The sequence below is a fragment of the Camelus bactrianus genome, chromosome 16 (assembly GCF_048773025.1).
Source record: "Camelus bactrianus isolate YW-2024 breed Bactrian camel chromosome 16, ASM4877302v1, whole genome shotgun sequence".
NCBI classification, from domain to species: domain Eukaryota; kingdom Metazoa; phylum Chordata; class Mammalia; order Artiodactyla; family Camelidae; genus Camelus; species Camelus bactrianus.
The window spans coordinates 41445794-41462256 of NC_133554.1; the positions used below are offsets into that span (position 1 = coordinate 41445794).

The window sequence follows — 16463 nt, forward strand, 5'->3', positions numbered from 1 at the left end:
AGATTCTTTCCAAAATTCCAGCCAAAAGCCTGAGGTCAAGTGGGAAATATGCACTCCTTGGGGGCTCCGGGAGAGTTTGGGGTCTGAGGCCTCTCCTCTGTGCAGTGATTCATGGCTTGGGGAGCCGGCGTGAGCATGCTGTTCCATGGTGAGCCTGGCACTCACTGTCTGGGTATTCAGAGACACTTTCTGGAAAGGGCCCGTGTGGGAATACACACACACACACACACACACACACACACACACACACACACACACACACCCCATGCTTTCAGCAACCTGAGGCTGCAGTGTCCATACGATGTATGGCCGAGGTTGGGGAGTAGTGGTGGATGGGTGGATGGTACAGCAAACAGAACATCAAACATGAAAACTGGTATTCTATCCCAAAATCTGCTTTCCTGCTTCCAAACTAAACAGGCTTCAAAGGGGAAGCTTGTTTGTGCTTCTGCACCAGGCGGGGCTTCTCCATGCTGGGGTCAGGCCTAAGGAGCACGGAGCAGGTTAAAGAGCACAAGAAACAATCAGGGAAGGCTGTCAGCTTAACTCTTCATGCTCTGGGCGAGAGTCCACTGAGGGCGCCTCACTGAACAAGAGCCTCCTCTGCAGCCCCTGAGAGTCAGGGCCCTGCCCAACTGAGGACACTTCAGAGAGACTGGCTTGGAAGCTGTGACAGAGTTGGTATCTCCCAACACCCCTGGGGGTTGTCTATTTATTCTGTACATAGCTTCTCCTCTGGGTGTTTGCACATATTTGCTTCTTCCCGACTGAATCTGGCTCCCCCACTGAACTATAAGCTCTTCAAGGCCCAGGGCTGCAGATCTGCCTTTCCCTGGATCCCATGGGAACAAGGAGACTGAACACATGGCAGGAGAACAATCAGTGCTGGTGACCAAGAACTCTGCCAGCCTGGGATGCTGTCTGAGGCTCCTTCCAAGACTTAGGGTGCTCCTGAGATGTCAGCAACCTCTCTCAGTTATACCATTTCCTGACCATCCAGCAAAAAAGTGACCAATTTGCTTTCTACCCCCTGAAAATCTCCTGGGTAGGAAAGCATAGTCACCCAGTGAGGGCAGAGGGGTAGTTGCAATAACCCGATGGTCTTGCTCTGCCTTGGGGGGACAAGCTGCTCTACTTTTGAATAACAGAAAACCTTCCCTTGGGTCTAAGGGCCTGGGTTTAAGAGGTTCTGGCCAGGCCACATGGGGAGGGGGAAGGAAGACAGGGAGGGTGGAGGCGGGACAGGGCTGCTTCAGTGCCAACATTCTCAGGTGGTGCTAACGTGTTTCCCACAACCCCCCAGGGTTCTCTAGCCTCTGCAGGGGCGGATGTTTCCTGCCCTTTGTTTCCACCCTCATCTGGCACTAAGACACTAGGGACTGGGAGGGAAGGCCCAATGGAACATCTTGGCATGGATGTCAGAGGTGGCTTGGCAGGCAGACTGCCAGTCTGGCAGCTTTTCCAGAGAACAGGGCTCCCAAACTTGCTCCAAGTAGCCGCTGATAAGGGGACATTAATAAGCCTGGGCTTCCCAATCATCTCCCAGACCCTCTCCCTCCACAGGATAGCCATCAGAGATATTAGCTGTATCCGTTACATTAGACAGGAGCCCAGAGCCCAAAGCCCATCCTGAGGCTGACCCACCACAGGGTTCCAAGAACCAGGGGTGCCTTAGACAGTCCCCTGGAGACAGCCCAGCTGTCTGGCCTGAGGGTGGAAGCAAGCTAGCTGGGTCCTGAGATGCTGATCCTGTACAGCACCAATGACCAGACAGTGGTAAGGGCCCAAGTGGCAGGAATCCACAGGCTTGAGCCAAGGGCTTGATCTGGAGGGTTTCCATCAGCCTGGCCTTAGGGTGACACTGGCCAGAAGAATGCTACCTCGAACCAACAGAATGATCATGAAAAGCTACAAGACAATCAGACCAAAGGCATCTAACCACTTCAAAATCCTCCCAGCCTCCCTGCCAGACCACCCAGCAGCACTGCCGTTATCTGCCAGGGCTGAGTGTTTACCAATAACGGGAACCAGCTTTGCTGTTTTACTGCAAGCTTTATAAGGATAAAAACAAGGGCTGGGCTCATGCAGCCTCTGGTTGCTGGGACACAGGAGTCCATTTGCTCAAGCAGTTTAAGCCATGGATCAGCCATAATAATTTGAACTGCTTTGATTATTAAACAATTTTCCTTGCCCCACGCATTCCCTACTTCCCTGCAAATCCTGTCTTACACACACACAGGGTTCTGCCTGCCTGGCCCCCAGGCTGTGGGGCATGTGTGCAAAGCGGGTGGCTGCGCACGTGCAGGGCTGCTCAGGCCTGACTCACCGATGAGGGGCACCACCAGGATGTACTTCCTGCTCTCCAGCAGCCGTGCCAGACTGGCCAGGTGGTCGATGAAGCCGTTGGTGTCTGGTACAAGGAACAAGGGTCTGATCTCGAGCTCCATCTGCCTCATCTGACTCTGGTCCTCCAGGACAGCCTAAGGGACACAGAACAGCGAGTGAGCCACAGAGTGAACAGGCAAGTGGTGGGCGAGCCAGGGCTCTGACTCCACCGTGTGTCAGCATCCTGCCTCCGAACCTCTTCCCCTCTAGAGGGACAGCCAGCCCTGCTGGGCCTGAGGGACAGGCCCAAGGGATGGGGAGAGCACTGCAGTGAAAGGCAACATAGACCAAATGGCCTGGGGAACAGGGCAAGACTGAACCCTGCGTAGGACTGAGATGGGACCCTGATGGCATTAAAAATAACGGATCTCTGAAAGTAAGACCTTGGGCTAAAAATCAACAAGGGAGAGTTAGGTTCCCTGGATTTGAAAGTGGTTTCACATATTATCTAGGCAGCATATACAGGGAGTATTTCTCAATCTGGACACTTTATACATACACATATATCCCACATAATTTATCTCAATTACTTCACTGTGTGGTTTAAAAAAAAAAAAAAGGACAAACTCAAAGTCTATACAGAAAAGGTGATGCTGACAATTCCTAATTAACACCAAAGCCTCCTGCGGTGGCATATCCCTAACCCTAAACCAATGTGCAGGTCTGTGAAGAATGTCACCCAGACTGGTGAGAATCACCAGCATCTTTCCCCGACCAGCAGTGCTCCCTGAACAGCAGTCTCTGGGTTCTACATGTGCTCCTTTGCCATGACTCTGTACAATCTATACTCTTATTTACCTGATGTTTTCCTTTAAACTGACTTTAAGTCAACTGATTTTTTTTGGCTCAGCAAATAATATCCATGATATTGGGAGTTTGACAGCCTAGGCATATGTTTACCACCACAAGCTGAATTTCTACAGTAAAGAGTCAGCAAATCAAAACTGCAATGAGGTATCACCTCACACCAGTCAGGATGGCCACTGTCAAAAAGTCTACAAATAATAAATGCTGGAGAAGGTGTGGAGAAAAGGGAACCCTCCTACACTGTTGGTGGGAATGTAAATTGGTGCAGTCATTGTGGAGGACAGTATGGAGGTTCCTTAAAAAACTAAAAATAGACTTACCCTAGGATCCAGCAATCCCCTTCCTAGTCACATACCCAGAAAACATGAAAAGTCTAATTCGAAAAGATACACGCAGCCAATGTTCACAATCGCACTATTTACAATAGCCAAAACATGGAAGCAACCTAAAGTGTCCATCAACAGATGAATGGATAAAGAAGCTGTGGTATACACACACACACACACACACACACACAATGTATGGTATACATGTATACATATACAACGGAATATTACTCAAGTCATAAAAAGAATAAAATACTGCCACTTGCAGCAGCATGGATGGACCTAGAGATTACCATACTAAATGAAGTAAGTCAGACAGAGCAAGAAATATGTTATATGGTATCACTTATATGTGAAATCTAAAAAAAAATAATATAAATGAATTTACTTACAAAACAGAAATAGACTCAGACATAGAGAACAAATTTATGGTTACCAAAGGGGAAAGAGGTGGAGGGGAGGGATAAATTAGCAGTATGGGATTAACAGATACACAGTACTATAAGTAAAACAGATAAACAACAGGGATTTACTGTACAGCACAGGAAATTATACTCAGTATCTTATAAAAACCTATAATGGAAAAGAACCTGGAAAAGAATACACACATGCATATATGCGTGGATCGGAAGGCACGTGGCCTACTGCTCGTTAGTCTTACAGATGTTCACATCTTTCAGGGAAGCTCCAAGCACATCTACAGATGTGTAAAAGCCCAATTTCCTCAAGTCTGACAGAATCTTGCATGGCAGCGGCCCTTCGCAATCAGCTCTGGGTATGTCTGTCACTACAGAACGTGGTCACTATTGTGCTGCTTCCTCCTCTGGCGACCATGGCCAAGAAGCGAACTGATTTGCAGGCAACTGCCCAGACAGCGTGCTCCCTGTGTACGGAGCTGGAGGGTACCAAAACGAACCTGGCAGGGGCCTGGCGAGTAGGGCCCAGCCCTGTCCTGTCCTCTCATGGCCTCCTGCCACATACCAGCTTGCAGGGACACAGGCACAGGGCAGGGGAACAGATGTGCGTGCCAACTGAGATGGGGCCCACAGGCTGGGCCCTGGCCACTAACAGTCAGTGAGAAAGGTGCTCAGGTTTCACTGGCAATGACAGTAAAACTGAAAGGGCCTGCCTCTGAACGCTGGGGGTGGCTCCTCTGTGACCTGCCGGGGACCTCTCCCTATGAGTAAGTCGTTGCTGCCACTGCCACCACAGCTGCTGGAAGGCACAGGGCGCTGGCAGGCATGAGAAGTGAGCGCGGCTGAGGGGCGCAGCCTGCTGAAGGCTTCCTCCAGTTCTCACCTCACTGAGGGGAAGCACCACTGCTGGCCACCCTCCCAGAGGCCATGGGTCCCTCCTCGTGGGGCTGCTGACTAGAGGGTGACACAAATTCCACCAAACTCAGCTTGGAGCACTTTTAAAAAATTCTCTTTTTATTGAGAGATAATTGGGATGTAATGCCATGTACTGGCTCGGGCATTCTGAGAGAACAGGAAATGGTCCCCACTCAGCTTTAGTGAGCCCGCTCGTCCTCCTCCTCACACAGCCGGGCATCAGCATGCCTGCTGCTCAGTTTCCCAGGTCTTGGCATTCTCTATCTGGCCTTGGCACTGCCAGGACGTTTCTTTTGGTGTCAGAGCCCCGAAGCTCTGTCCTTGCGGATGAGAAGGGGCAGGACAAGCCCTGGCACTGGGGGGAGGAGGGCAGCGGGGGCATGGCCCGAGCACTTAGCTCTGCCACCGCCCCACTGTTTGTCTGCCTCCAGAAGTGACCCTCCAGTCCTAAGGCTGACTCTGAGGAAGTGGAACTGGCTGCCCTTTCTACCCTGTGGGAACATGAGCTCCTAAGACCTCATACCATCCTTCCTCTGGAGCTGGCAGGGGGCAAGAGGGCCCTGAAGCCAGGAGGCCAAGGGAGGCAGGGGGCTGAGCCTACTTGGTGTTTTGATGACAGGACGGAAGAAAACTCTAGGCTCAAGGTCCAGGGAAGCTGTAACTGTCTGAGTTCTTTGAGCTCTGGCTCAGGGCCAGGAAGGTGAACAGAGGCCACAGCCTCTTAGGGAGGTGGCGGCTGGTTGGGTCCCCAGGGGTGGGTGGGGTGAAGCTGCTTGAGGGTGGTCAGAGCCGTGCTGCCACCATCCGGTCCCAGGGACACCCGCAGACAACTTCCCTGAACCTGGCTCTGCCCAGTGAGTCACCACACAACTGCTTCCTGTTCCCCACATGCCCTCCCAGGGGCTCAGGAGATTAAATGAAGCTGCTCCCCCTTCTCTTGGGGTACCAGTGGCCCTCTAGGGGGATCACACCTGGGTCATGAGACTGAGTCAGTCCCCTTCAAAAGAACAGCAGACGAGGAATGACTGGGAGTCCACAGGCCCTTGTCTGTGGGTGTCTGTGTTTCCGGCCCTCTTGAGTGGCGCTGTGTGTGTGTGTGTGTGTGTGTGTGTGTGTGTGTGTGTGTGTTCAGCATTTGCCCTCCCAACTTTTCCAGATTTTACCCGTCAGATTCCTGGCAGCTGTGCACGGCGCCTGTGCCGGCCGTCACGTCCCATTCTGATCTCTGGGTCGCACGGTGAGAGAAGGACACAGGATGCGCAGGGAGTGAAAAAGTGATGTCGCTGGGGAGAGTGCCAAGTCCCCACTCACAGCCATGGGACGCTTGGGGAGAAGAGGGAAGCATGCTGCTGTGGAGTTCAGAGGCCGGTAGTGAGATTTATTTTTGTTTGTATGAGCAAAAAGCTGCAGAAGCCTCTGGTGGGGGTGAGGGGGGCGCAACTGGAATGCTGTGATTCAGACAGACTGGCCCTGGCCTGGAGTCAAGTGTGCTGACCCGGAAGAAGAGTTCCATAGGAACCCTTCTCACTGCAGCTAAGGCTGGACCACAGTGGCCCTTGGTCAGTGAGCTGGGAATCCAAGGAAAGCACAGACATGCTGAATCAGACCAGCAGCAATAAGGACCATAAAGCCATGAAGTGTGGTAGAGAAAAAGAACTTCATTCTGTTTCTGGAAGGTGCTGAGTAACCAGCTTTCTCTGAAATACGGGGCATCCTTGAGCAAGCTGGTGGGGAACTGGGACAGAGATAATCCACAGTCACATCTGACGAGGAAGCCAACAGGCCTGGGTCTCCAGGAAGGGCCCTTTCACAGGTTAAGTTCCTTCTTCTAGATGCTGGGGGTGATTTGGGGATGCTGACCCTCTTGGAAATTGAGACACTGAAAATTACAAATAAAGGTAATGTAGTCAGCCTGCACAGGAGCTGTGGAGCTTGAAAAACCCAGATCACAAAGCAGAGCCAGATCAGGAGGAGGCCTTCTGAGGTCTTCCTTCTGCTTAAGGCTCCACAGGGAGTGTGGCTGCTTTCTTCCCCGCACAGGGTGATGGAATCATCTATCCCTGGGCCTCTCTGGCCATAGCAATGTCTCCACCAGACATGAGAAGCTCTGTAACACAGAAGTTTCCAAGCTCACCTTGCATGTTGAAGTATCTAGCAAACTGCCTGATACACATATTAGTAACTTAACAAACATCAGTTTCCTTTCTTCCTGCCCAACTCCATTTTTCATCTTCTACTAGGGAGCAGAGCTGGAGATGGGGAGGGGTGAGGCAGCAGACTACCGATTTCTATTATAAGACTCATGGTACTCCTAGTGTTTTTTTTTCTTTAACTATGTGGAAGTATTTTTCTTAAATGAAAAATGGAAAAATGGGAAAGAAATATAAAATAGAAATAGTTGGTGAGATCACAGTGCAGGCAAGCAGTTCCTTCTTGAGCTGCAGAAACCAAAGGGCGCAGATTCTGCATTTGCTGTAGAAAGCAGACAGTCACCAGTCTCTGTTAGCACCTTCATCTGGGATGGGCTGCTCATCACAGGAAGTCTCTGCTTAGGATCCCTTCTCTGGATATCCAACATCAGTACACCACAGAGCTTAACAAATACTTGCTGCTGTCTTTTTCAAAGTTGTGATTATGAATGACTTGCTTGCTACTTCTTGCTGCCCTTTTCTGATGGAGAGGGAGTGGCAGGACTATGCATGGCACCACTGAGCTTGCTCCAAGCAGCAGCCTGAGGATGCTCCAGCCAAAAGCCTGACACTTCTGCAGGAGGACAGGACCGTGTAAATGCTGCTGGAGCCAAGGAGGTGAGAGTGGCTGGGGCAAACCAGAGGCCCAGCACTACAGTTTGCGGAGAAGCTGGAGCGGGCTCCAGAATGGGCTCGAGCGAACAGGGCTACTGCCCGGCGCTGCAGGCTGATGTACTTTCCTGCCCTGGCGTGAACGTGCCCCTGGCCTGGTAGTGCGCTGGCTCCCATCCTGCCTCCGACAGCTAGGAGCCAGGGCTGAGTGTCTGCCTTCCGCTAGACTCCATACAGGTGTGGGGGGCTCTGTGCACACCCCATTGTTCCACAGCACTCCCCCCTCCGCCCCACAGCTGGGTGGCAGTGTGAATGGGCTGCAGCTATATTTAGAGTAAAACTCCTGGGGCCACCACAAAGGAGTGACTGCATCTTCAGGAGGGTGGGTGGGCGGGAAGGGGATAGGGGAGCGAAGCTATTTTCAGAACACATGTCATTGCTGGCTACAGAGCAAGACTGTGGCCATAATGCCGAAGGAAACAATAGCTGTGGCCAGAGGAAGAGCCTGTTATGTTTCAGGTGGGATGTTTGCAACTGCTCAGGAAACCTGACCCCGCCCGACAGCAGCACAAATCACAGCAAAGCCTCGTGGAGGCAGAGAGGAGGCGGGGGATTCACAGCGCCAGGGCCAGTGTGAGGTGCCAAGAGGCCACACCTCAAGCCTGGAGGAGGATTTTCAGTGACTGCTCTGCCCTGGGGGCCTGGTTAGGAATGAAATACTTCTGACCAATTTCCCAGACAAATCATGTACCCTGCTCTGGTCTCTGGACACCTCCCAAGAATGGCAATGGGAACGAAAAGAACTCGGGCGGAAAGCAAGGTGGGCACAACCAACGCAAGAGGAGGAGCTGTCTCAGGCTACAGGCAAGACCTGGGCTGAGCCAGAGAGTGTGGCCTCAAAACCCTGGGTGGGCGGACTTGGCCCCCAGTATCCAGGGGCCTGCCTGGGCGCCGAGGCTCCAGCTGCACAGGCCCCGAGAGCTGCCCACACCCCTTTTCTGACCTCCAGTCGGCCCCACTCACCAGCCTCTGTGCAACGCCGGAAGCAGGGAGGGACAGGCTGCAGAGGGAGGCCAGGCCTTACCTCCCCCATCCCCACAGATGAGCTTAGGCCCAGGGGTCTAGGTGGGAGCAGGGAAGAGGGGGTGTGGCTACGGCCCCAGATCTCAGTTGGACTTTACAGCCAGCATGGGGGCCAGGAGGATTTTTTTCAACCCCATCTTCATATCCCCTTCCCCAAACATGTGTGGTTCCTGTTTTGCTGCATCTGTAAAAGGCACTGGGAGCTGGGGACTTGCCTTACACCTCTCGGTTAACACCCCTGGAGACTGATGGAGTTCAGAGCAGTGTAATTTACAGCCCATCTCTCCGATCTTAATTCACCCGATGCTCTTCTCTTCCTTATTGTATTAGTGTGACCCAGGTACCTGCCAACAATAATGGCCATTCTAGCTAGGAGCCTCTCCCCCACTCCCAGGACAATTTATACCTTTTCCTTGGGATTTTCCCCCCTTAAATTAAACAAAAAGAGGAAAAATAAGAAAAGGTTAACATGGGTTTGGAGCGCTGCAGCCCCGTGGTTCTGGGCAGGGAGCCAATGGCCCGAGGGCACACACATGTGTGTGCTCTCCCAGAAGGGCCTTCACCGGCCCTGTTTTACAGCCACCTCGGCACAGACTCCAGGGTTCACGCATATGGCCAGACAGATGTGTCTGGCTTACGTTCAAGGCTGGAAAATGAAGAATTATGGAAGTGAAGGGCCCCGGGCATTAAAGGCGGGGGGGCGGGGGGAGAAGGGAAGGGGGGAATTTTTTCTCTGCTGAGAAATCCTCCTGTGGCTGTGAGGCTGGAGGAAGAAGGCTGACAGGAGGCAGGGCCGCCAGCAGCAGTGCATGTGGGGCCTGTTCTTAAAGGGGCCACAGCAACCTCAGGCCGGGCCAGCCCACAGCAGGACCTCATGCCTGAATCTGAGCAGCCTGTTCTGAAGGAGCTGACAGGGAGGATAGGCTTCCCGGAGAGAAGCAGCCATGGGCACCGGAAGTCAAGTCTCCTACAAGACCTCCCATTTGTCTGGTACTTCTTGATGCTGGAGAGGCTGGGCTGAGCACGGTGCTCTGGACAAGAACATGTTCCCACGGGATAGGCTCCCACAGCATTCTGCACTTCCCTTCTGTAAGAAGGCTCGCTTATACTTCAAATCACTGGCTTCTCCACTCCACTGGGTACTCTGGGATGGGACTTTACTGGCTCACTCCTGTGTCCCCTCATCACGAGCACAGTAGGTGCTCACCACCTTTTACTAAACTAAGTGAAAGTCATGGTCCCTGATTCCAAGGAGTGCATAGTACAGCGAGGAGGACAGTCCAGAAACAAGTGTAATTTGAGATGTGATATACATTTCACCAATGAAGTATAAATCAGTGCCACAGGAACACCGAGCAGAGAGATGAGTTCCTCCTAGGGGGAATCAGGGAAGGCTTCACTGGGGAGATGAAGTTTCATCTGGGGATTGAAGGAAGAATAGAATTTCAACAGGTAATAGGAAATACGGAGCAGAAAAAGGGTACCCTGCCTTGAGAGAACAGCCTGAACAAAGACCTGAGAGTGGGGAAGGGCAGGGCCTGCCTGGGGACAGTGAGCGGAGGGGAGGGTTAGAGCTGTCTAAGCAGGAGGGCCAGAGTGTCTGAACAGGCACTTCGCAGGCACTGTCTTTCTGAGTTATGCGCCATTACCACCTTCATCTTATAGACAAGGAAACAGGCTTGGGGAAGTTAAACAATTTGCCCAATGTCACGTGGCTGGTAAGGGCTCACGCAGGATGGGAGAAGAGGCTGGAAAAATAGACGGGGAACATGTAAGAAAGCCTCGGATGCCATAATAAGGAATTAGACTTGATTAGCCAAGTAAAGACACTGATGATTTCTGAGCAGGAGAGTGGCTCTTTTTGGGAAGAGAATGATGAAACCACGTAACACACACTTGGAGGTTGTGTACCACACAACTCCAGGAGCTGCCACTCACAGACTGTAAGGTAGACAGGACCCCCTAGACTTATGCAATGCAGGACCTTGCTGGCCACAATCCAGTCAGTACCTCGACTGGAGCAGCAGGAGCGGCAATTGGAATAGAGAGGAGAGAGGAGAATAAATGAGTGAACACATAGGATCTGATAAGAACTGAGACATGAGGGGTTAAAAGCCAGTGAGGAATTTAAGATGATGCTCTAGCTGCTACCATCTCTTAACTCGGTGAACAAAATATTTGCTGAGTGCTAACTCCACATTCTGAGTCTAAGAAGTAAGAGAAAGGAAGGAGACCAAGAAGAGGATGGTGGTGAGGAAACCCAGGAGGGTGGTGAGGTCAACAGAGAGAGAAGACGGGGGTCCACGTGTGCTGAGTGAGACTGGAGGGAGGCAGCTTTGGGGTCCAAAGCCACAGAGAAGTCAACTGTGATGGGGTCTGAGACTTGAGAAAGATAGGTACTTGGTAACTTCTGATACAACTATTTATTGAACTGCTGGGTTGAGAGTCAAGAAATGGAGGTGGTAGAAAGGACAGAACTTTCAGGAAGACTGATGGTAAGGAAGAAAAGAGCCACAGGACAGGAAGAAAGACAGCTTGAGGATGAAGCTTTGAAGGCCACAACAGAAGCTGACACAGACCACAGAAAGATGGAGAGGCAGTGACACCATGATGGTGACACACACTTAATTCCAACCAGTGGGCTGAAGAATCACAGATCCCAACTGGTATCTGTTCCCCTTCCCAGGACAGAGCTCTGTCTGATGTGTGAACAGACTCCTATCAGACCATAGTGACCACTGCACACCCTGTGTGCCACGCACTGTCAACTGTGCTGGCCACTTTATGAGCACTGGTTCCTCTGGGCCTTGCAGCCCTTCTAAGAGGCAGATGCTGTCACCACTTTCATTACACAGATGAGGAAACAGGCCTGGAGAAGTTAAACAATGTGCCCAAAGACATAAAGCTCGTAAGTGTTAGAGCCCGGACTTGTTAGGCCTGCCCAACTACACGCACTAAGCTCTATGCCAAAGGAAAGAGGCAGCTTAAGAGAGGGTTGAAAACAGGCATTCCTGAAGAGGACTGATGGCATCCCCATGTATGCATTAGCCTTAAAGTGGGGAGCATGGCTGGCTCTTCCCTGTCTGCCCTGAGCACTAGGTAAGAAGAAGTGAGCTTACAGCTCAAGAGACAGACCTGGGAGAGTCGTAAAGAAAAGCTTACTGGAAGTGAATGTATGGGATCACGAGAGGGCTGATGGTGCAGGAATCCTTGTGTGGAGATCAAGCAGTTTCTCTCTGGGAGAGTGTGAAGTGTCCTGTCCAGAGGCACTTGGCCATTACACCGGGAATACAGACAAGCAGACTACGGCCAGGACCTCTTCTCCCCTGAGAACAGGCGTTCTCAGCAGAGAATCCATGGCTTCTCTGGGAGTGTCTGGACAAGGCTCAGGGGAACTTTGAAACCCCTGCAATTGTGTGAAAGGTCGTATATGTGTGGTGTGTGTTCACAGATCATCACTGGGGGAGAGGCTTTCAGCAGATTCTCTTGAGAAGAACCTGGCCCTGCCTTGGAGCCCAGGAGGAGAGAACTCTAAGCACCAAATGTGCTTCTAGAACTTAGTGGCACAGGAAGAAAACAGGTGGTAGAACCAGACAGGACACCACAAGACTTCCTGAGAGCATCCTGCTCATCCCTGCTCCCAGCCCCCCTCATGCCCCATACAGGCCACCACCCACGTGGGAGCCAGTCTCCCCAGGCGGGCCCCACCTGGATCTTCTCTTGGCGACGCTGCTGCTCGGCTATCTTCCTGGCCAGAGCCAGCTTCTTGGCCCGAAGCTCCCTGATGTCATCCTCGCCCCCGCTGCCTTCAGCCTCTGAATCTTCCTCAAAGTCTTCAATCACCACGTCCTCCTCCTTTGGTGGTGGCGCAGGCCAGGGGAGAGAGGACACTGTGAGCCCAACGCACTGAGAACCCACTCTTCTGTCCCTCCCACTCTCCAACCCAGGCTTATGCTGACCACTCAGTGCACAGGGCCCTAAGGTGGGTACCTCCCTCTGCTCAGCAGAGGGGATTCGAGAGGAGCCATCACTCCCCCTGCCTCAGCAACTACTCCCTCTTGCACTCCAGGGGCCTCCTCTGACAGACTCACACACCCACAGGGCATCTACTTCCGTGCCCACACTCAGCCCTTCCTTCTTCACACACACTCACCAGGCCAAACTTTGCGCCTATTTTCATCTTGAAATCACCAAAGGGGAAAACAACAGCAAACATTAAACCACCCACTTTAAGTCTAGTTCATGCTAATGGTCTGATAGGAATCAATCCTGGCCAACAGCTGGGAGTTAGGCGTGGAAGCTCCGTTGCCTCAGACGTGTCAGGGAGCAGATGCTGTAGCTCAGCAGACCTTGCCCTGGTTTCTTTTTAAGACCACAGCCTGGCGGTGTGGGGGCTGGGGGCCCCATGACAGGAATTCACATGACATGACCTTGCTCAGCTGCCCTCCGGGGCCCTGGACAGACTGGGAGATGGCTGGCTAGCTGAAGGGTCTCCAGCCAGGCTTGGGCGGCCTTCCCCAGGGATGGCACCTCCCTGCTTGCAGCTTCAGCTCTTAGAAGCCACTGCTCCCCGGGTGGTCCCAGGCTCCATTCCTCACTCTTCCACTTCTGGCCTTGGTCAGCAGAGAACATGCAGCTGCCCAGGAGAGCTGCCTTTGAGGGACAGGGTTAGCGTGGGTGACAGGGAATAATTTAGCAGGAATGGATTCCTGTGTCTGGATGATGACTGATGATGACAATGACAATGATTATGACAATAGCAGCTACCATTTACTGAGAGCTTATTATGAGGCCAGGTACTGGGCTAAGCGTTTTTTTAGGTATTAACTCATTTAATACAACAGCCCGTGAACAGATGCCATCATCTCCCTATTTTACAAATGAACAAACTGACATCTAGAGAGTTAAACTATCTGCTCAAGGTCAAAAAGCTAGTAAGTGGCAGAGCAGGGATTTGAACCTTCGTGAGCTTGATTCCAAAGTCTGTGCTCTTACCAATAATATCAAGCAGCACAGGCGTGGTCCTGGATCTCAACAGTAAGCTCAGACCCAGCCTCAGTGCCTCGGCTTCTCCAGGCCTCCTGCAGGCCCACAGGGACCTGTTCAGTACAGACTGCTCTCTCCTGTAACCACACATCTCAAGATGATATTCCAACAGACTCTCTTGGCTGAAGGTGGTTAGTAGAGTGTGTGAGTGGGGAGGTGATACTTCGTCCTGGGAGGAGAAGATAGGGTGGGATGACAGGTGTTTTGACAGCATCTCTATGGAACTGGACCCTGTTCTGTTCATGAAGAATGATGTCTGAAGAAACAGCTCCCCTTTCCTCTCCCAATCAGCTTCAGTGACTCAGACTTGCAGTCTGGGGAGATGAGATCTCAGGATGGGGCCAGAGCTGCCACTACCCTAGAGGTCTCAGGGGTCTGCGGTGCAGTCACCACTCATCTGTCAACTCACAGGCCCTAGTGTCACAGGGTCCACTTCCAGAGAGGCCAAGGCCATGGGAAGGAGGCAGACTCTCTCTCCACGTTTATTCATGGGGTTAACCTGGACAGGAGTGAGTGGAGTACGATCCCCAGATGGTCTGTGGGGGACAATGCCCCTGCCTGCTCTGATCAAGGATACACAAAGTTATCACGAGGCTTGGACTGAGCCTGACTGAGGTCAAAAGATGGTCAGCGAGGCTTGTCTGAGGTTGGCTCAGCTCTCATAGCAAACGAGGAAGTGCAAGGTTATGAAATTACACAGACCAGGGTAAGTAGGGTTTCCCAGGGGCCACTGACATAAAGGAACCCAGGAGGCTCGTGGGAAAAGGAAGAAGTGGGCAGCTTGGCGTAGGTCACAACCTTTGTCTGGTCAATAAGCCTAAGAAGAAGGGAGAGAGTGTGACACAGCCAAGACCTGGGACCGAGAGCCGGTCTGTTCCTTGTGAGAGCGGAGGAGCCCCTCGCTGGCCTCACTGGATTTGGTACTGCAGGCTCCATGGGCCAGAGGGCATCTCCACGGCAATCCTGCAGAGCCACCTTGCTCACCTGCCACCGCCTGTCTCAGCCTTAAAGCATGGGTGAGAAAGCTGACCATGGCATCACCCCAACCACGCCTCCCACTCAGTGCCCAGGGCTCGGGTGGCACTGCCTCTGTTCCGCCTGAAGCCTGGACACCCTACGGCTTTAGCAACCCCGCTGTCTCCTCCCATAGTGACAGCTCATTCTTTCCTGTTACTCCCTGCCCAGGTTTCATCTGGAGAGTCTGGAATCATGGGCTCAGCTTTATCCCTGGAACCACCTCTATCCTGGAAGCTGAGCCCTGTGTCATCAGGGGTGGGGTGGGGTTCTCCAGCTATTCTAATGAAGCCCGTCCAAGACTTTGCTGCTGTGAAGACTCTGAACCAAAGGTGGCCACTTTATCACTGCTTCAGATCACAAACGACAGCTTCCAGCTGACATCTGGCTTCCCGGGCCTGGTGCTGATTTCATCCCTGCACCCCACCCTGCTCCACCAGGCACTTGAGACTGCTGCAGGCCAAATGACTCTGTTGGCCTACGGGTGACCTGGCCTCTGGCTAGAATTGCTTCCGTCCCTTCCTTGAGTCCCACGTTCCTTCCCACCTAAGTCCCCTCCGTCTTTAACACTGTGGGGTAAAAAGAAGGAAAGAGACAACCACCAGGCAAAGTGAGCTGTGTGTGCACACACATCCAGACAGTTACCCACACCCAAACACACAGCAGGGCAGCTGGCAGCGACAGTAAACGCATACATGCACTGACACCATCCCACACGCACATCTACTCAGAACCCCCAGACAGCAGGGCAGCTGGCAGCAGTGTTCCGCTTACACTGACACACAAACCAGCATGTACAGAACCACGGTGACCACCACCCCCAGAAAGATACATCCATGCATCCAAGGCAGGGCAGCTGCCAGTGGGGTCTGGCAGGGATGGGCACACAGGCTGGTGCGCGCACACACACAGTCTGGAGTGAAGCAAGGGCTACAGGAACAACCAAGGGCAAACAAACAAGAGGAGAATTCCTTAATCACATCAGGATGTGCAGGAGGGAGGGAGGGAGCCAGGGAGGGAGGGCAGGCGGGGAGGGGGTGATTTTCCACACAGGGCCAGCAATGTCAGCTCTTCCTGTACGTGTGCTGGAGGCTGCAGTTCAGGCCTGTGCTGCACTGAGCTCCGCACATCCATAAACTTGATCCTCAGCCTGAACCCTAACACCCCCCCACTCCCTTTCCTAAGCCTCCAGAGCTGCACATTATTAAACTCTTTCTTTCCCTCCCTTCTCCTCCAATGCAACATTAAAAAGAAGCATCTGGAACTCGTAGCAGAGTGAGATGGAGGCACTGGGGTGGGACTGGCAGGAAGGGGCACCAGCAGAGTGCAGTCTTGAGAAGCTGGCTGGTCACGTCAACAGCACCACTGCTCTGAGTGGTTATAAATAACCAGGGGTAGACGCCGAGCCCCGGGCAGAGCAGGGCAGGCAGGGGGATGGCCTTCCCTCGGCCACAGCGGGCTCTTCCCGCTTAGTACCTCATCTTCCAGTTGTTTTCCCTCTTGGCTTCCCATTTCCTTTCCCATGGTGTCTGGGACGGGTGCCACTGACACATATTTTCCACCCTTGAATGCCAGCAGAGGCTCTTCTTGTCCACAAAGGGCTTCCAGAAAATACTTCAGCACTGTGACCCTTTTGCAGTCGGCTGCAATAACCTACAGGGCAAGAGGGA

General features: G+C 52.6%; 1 protein-coding gene across 6 annotated transcripts in view; it reads right to left on the reverse strand.

The window, feature by feature from the left end:
• Positions 1 to 16463, reverse strand: part of SMG6 (SMG6 nonsense mediated mRNA decay factor) — a 191306-nt gene that overhangs the window by 6324 nt on the left and 168519 nt on the right. For all 6 annotated transcript variants that reach the window (XM_045518983.2, XM_010958186.3, XM_045518982.2 and 3 more), the window contains 3 exons: positions 16270 to 16446; positions 12442 to 12588; positions 2327 to 2480 (listed from right to left, as the gene is read on the reverse strand). In XM_045518983.2, coding sequence (XP_045374939.1) covers positions 2327 to 2480; positions 12442 to 12588; positions 16270 to 16446 — 478 coding nt within the window. The remainder of the gene's footprint in view (positions 1 to 2326; positions 2481 to 12441; positions 12589 to 16269; positions 16447 to 16463) is intronic.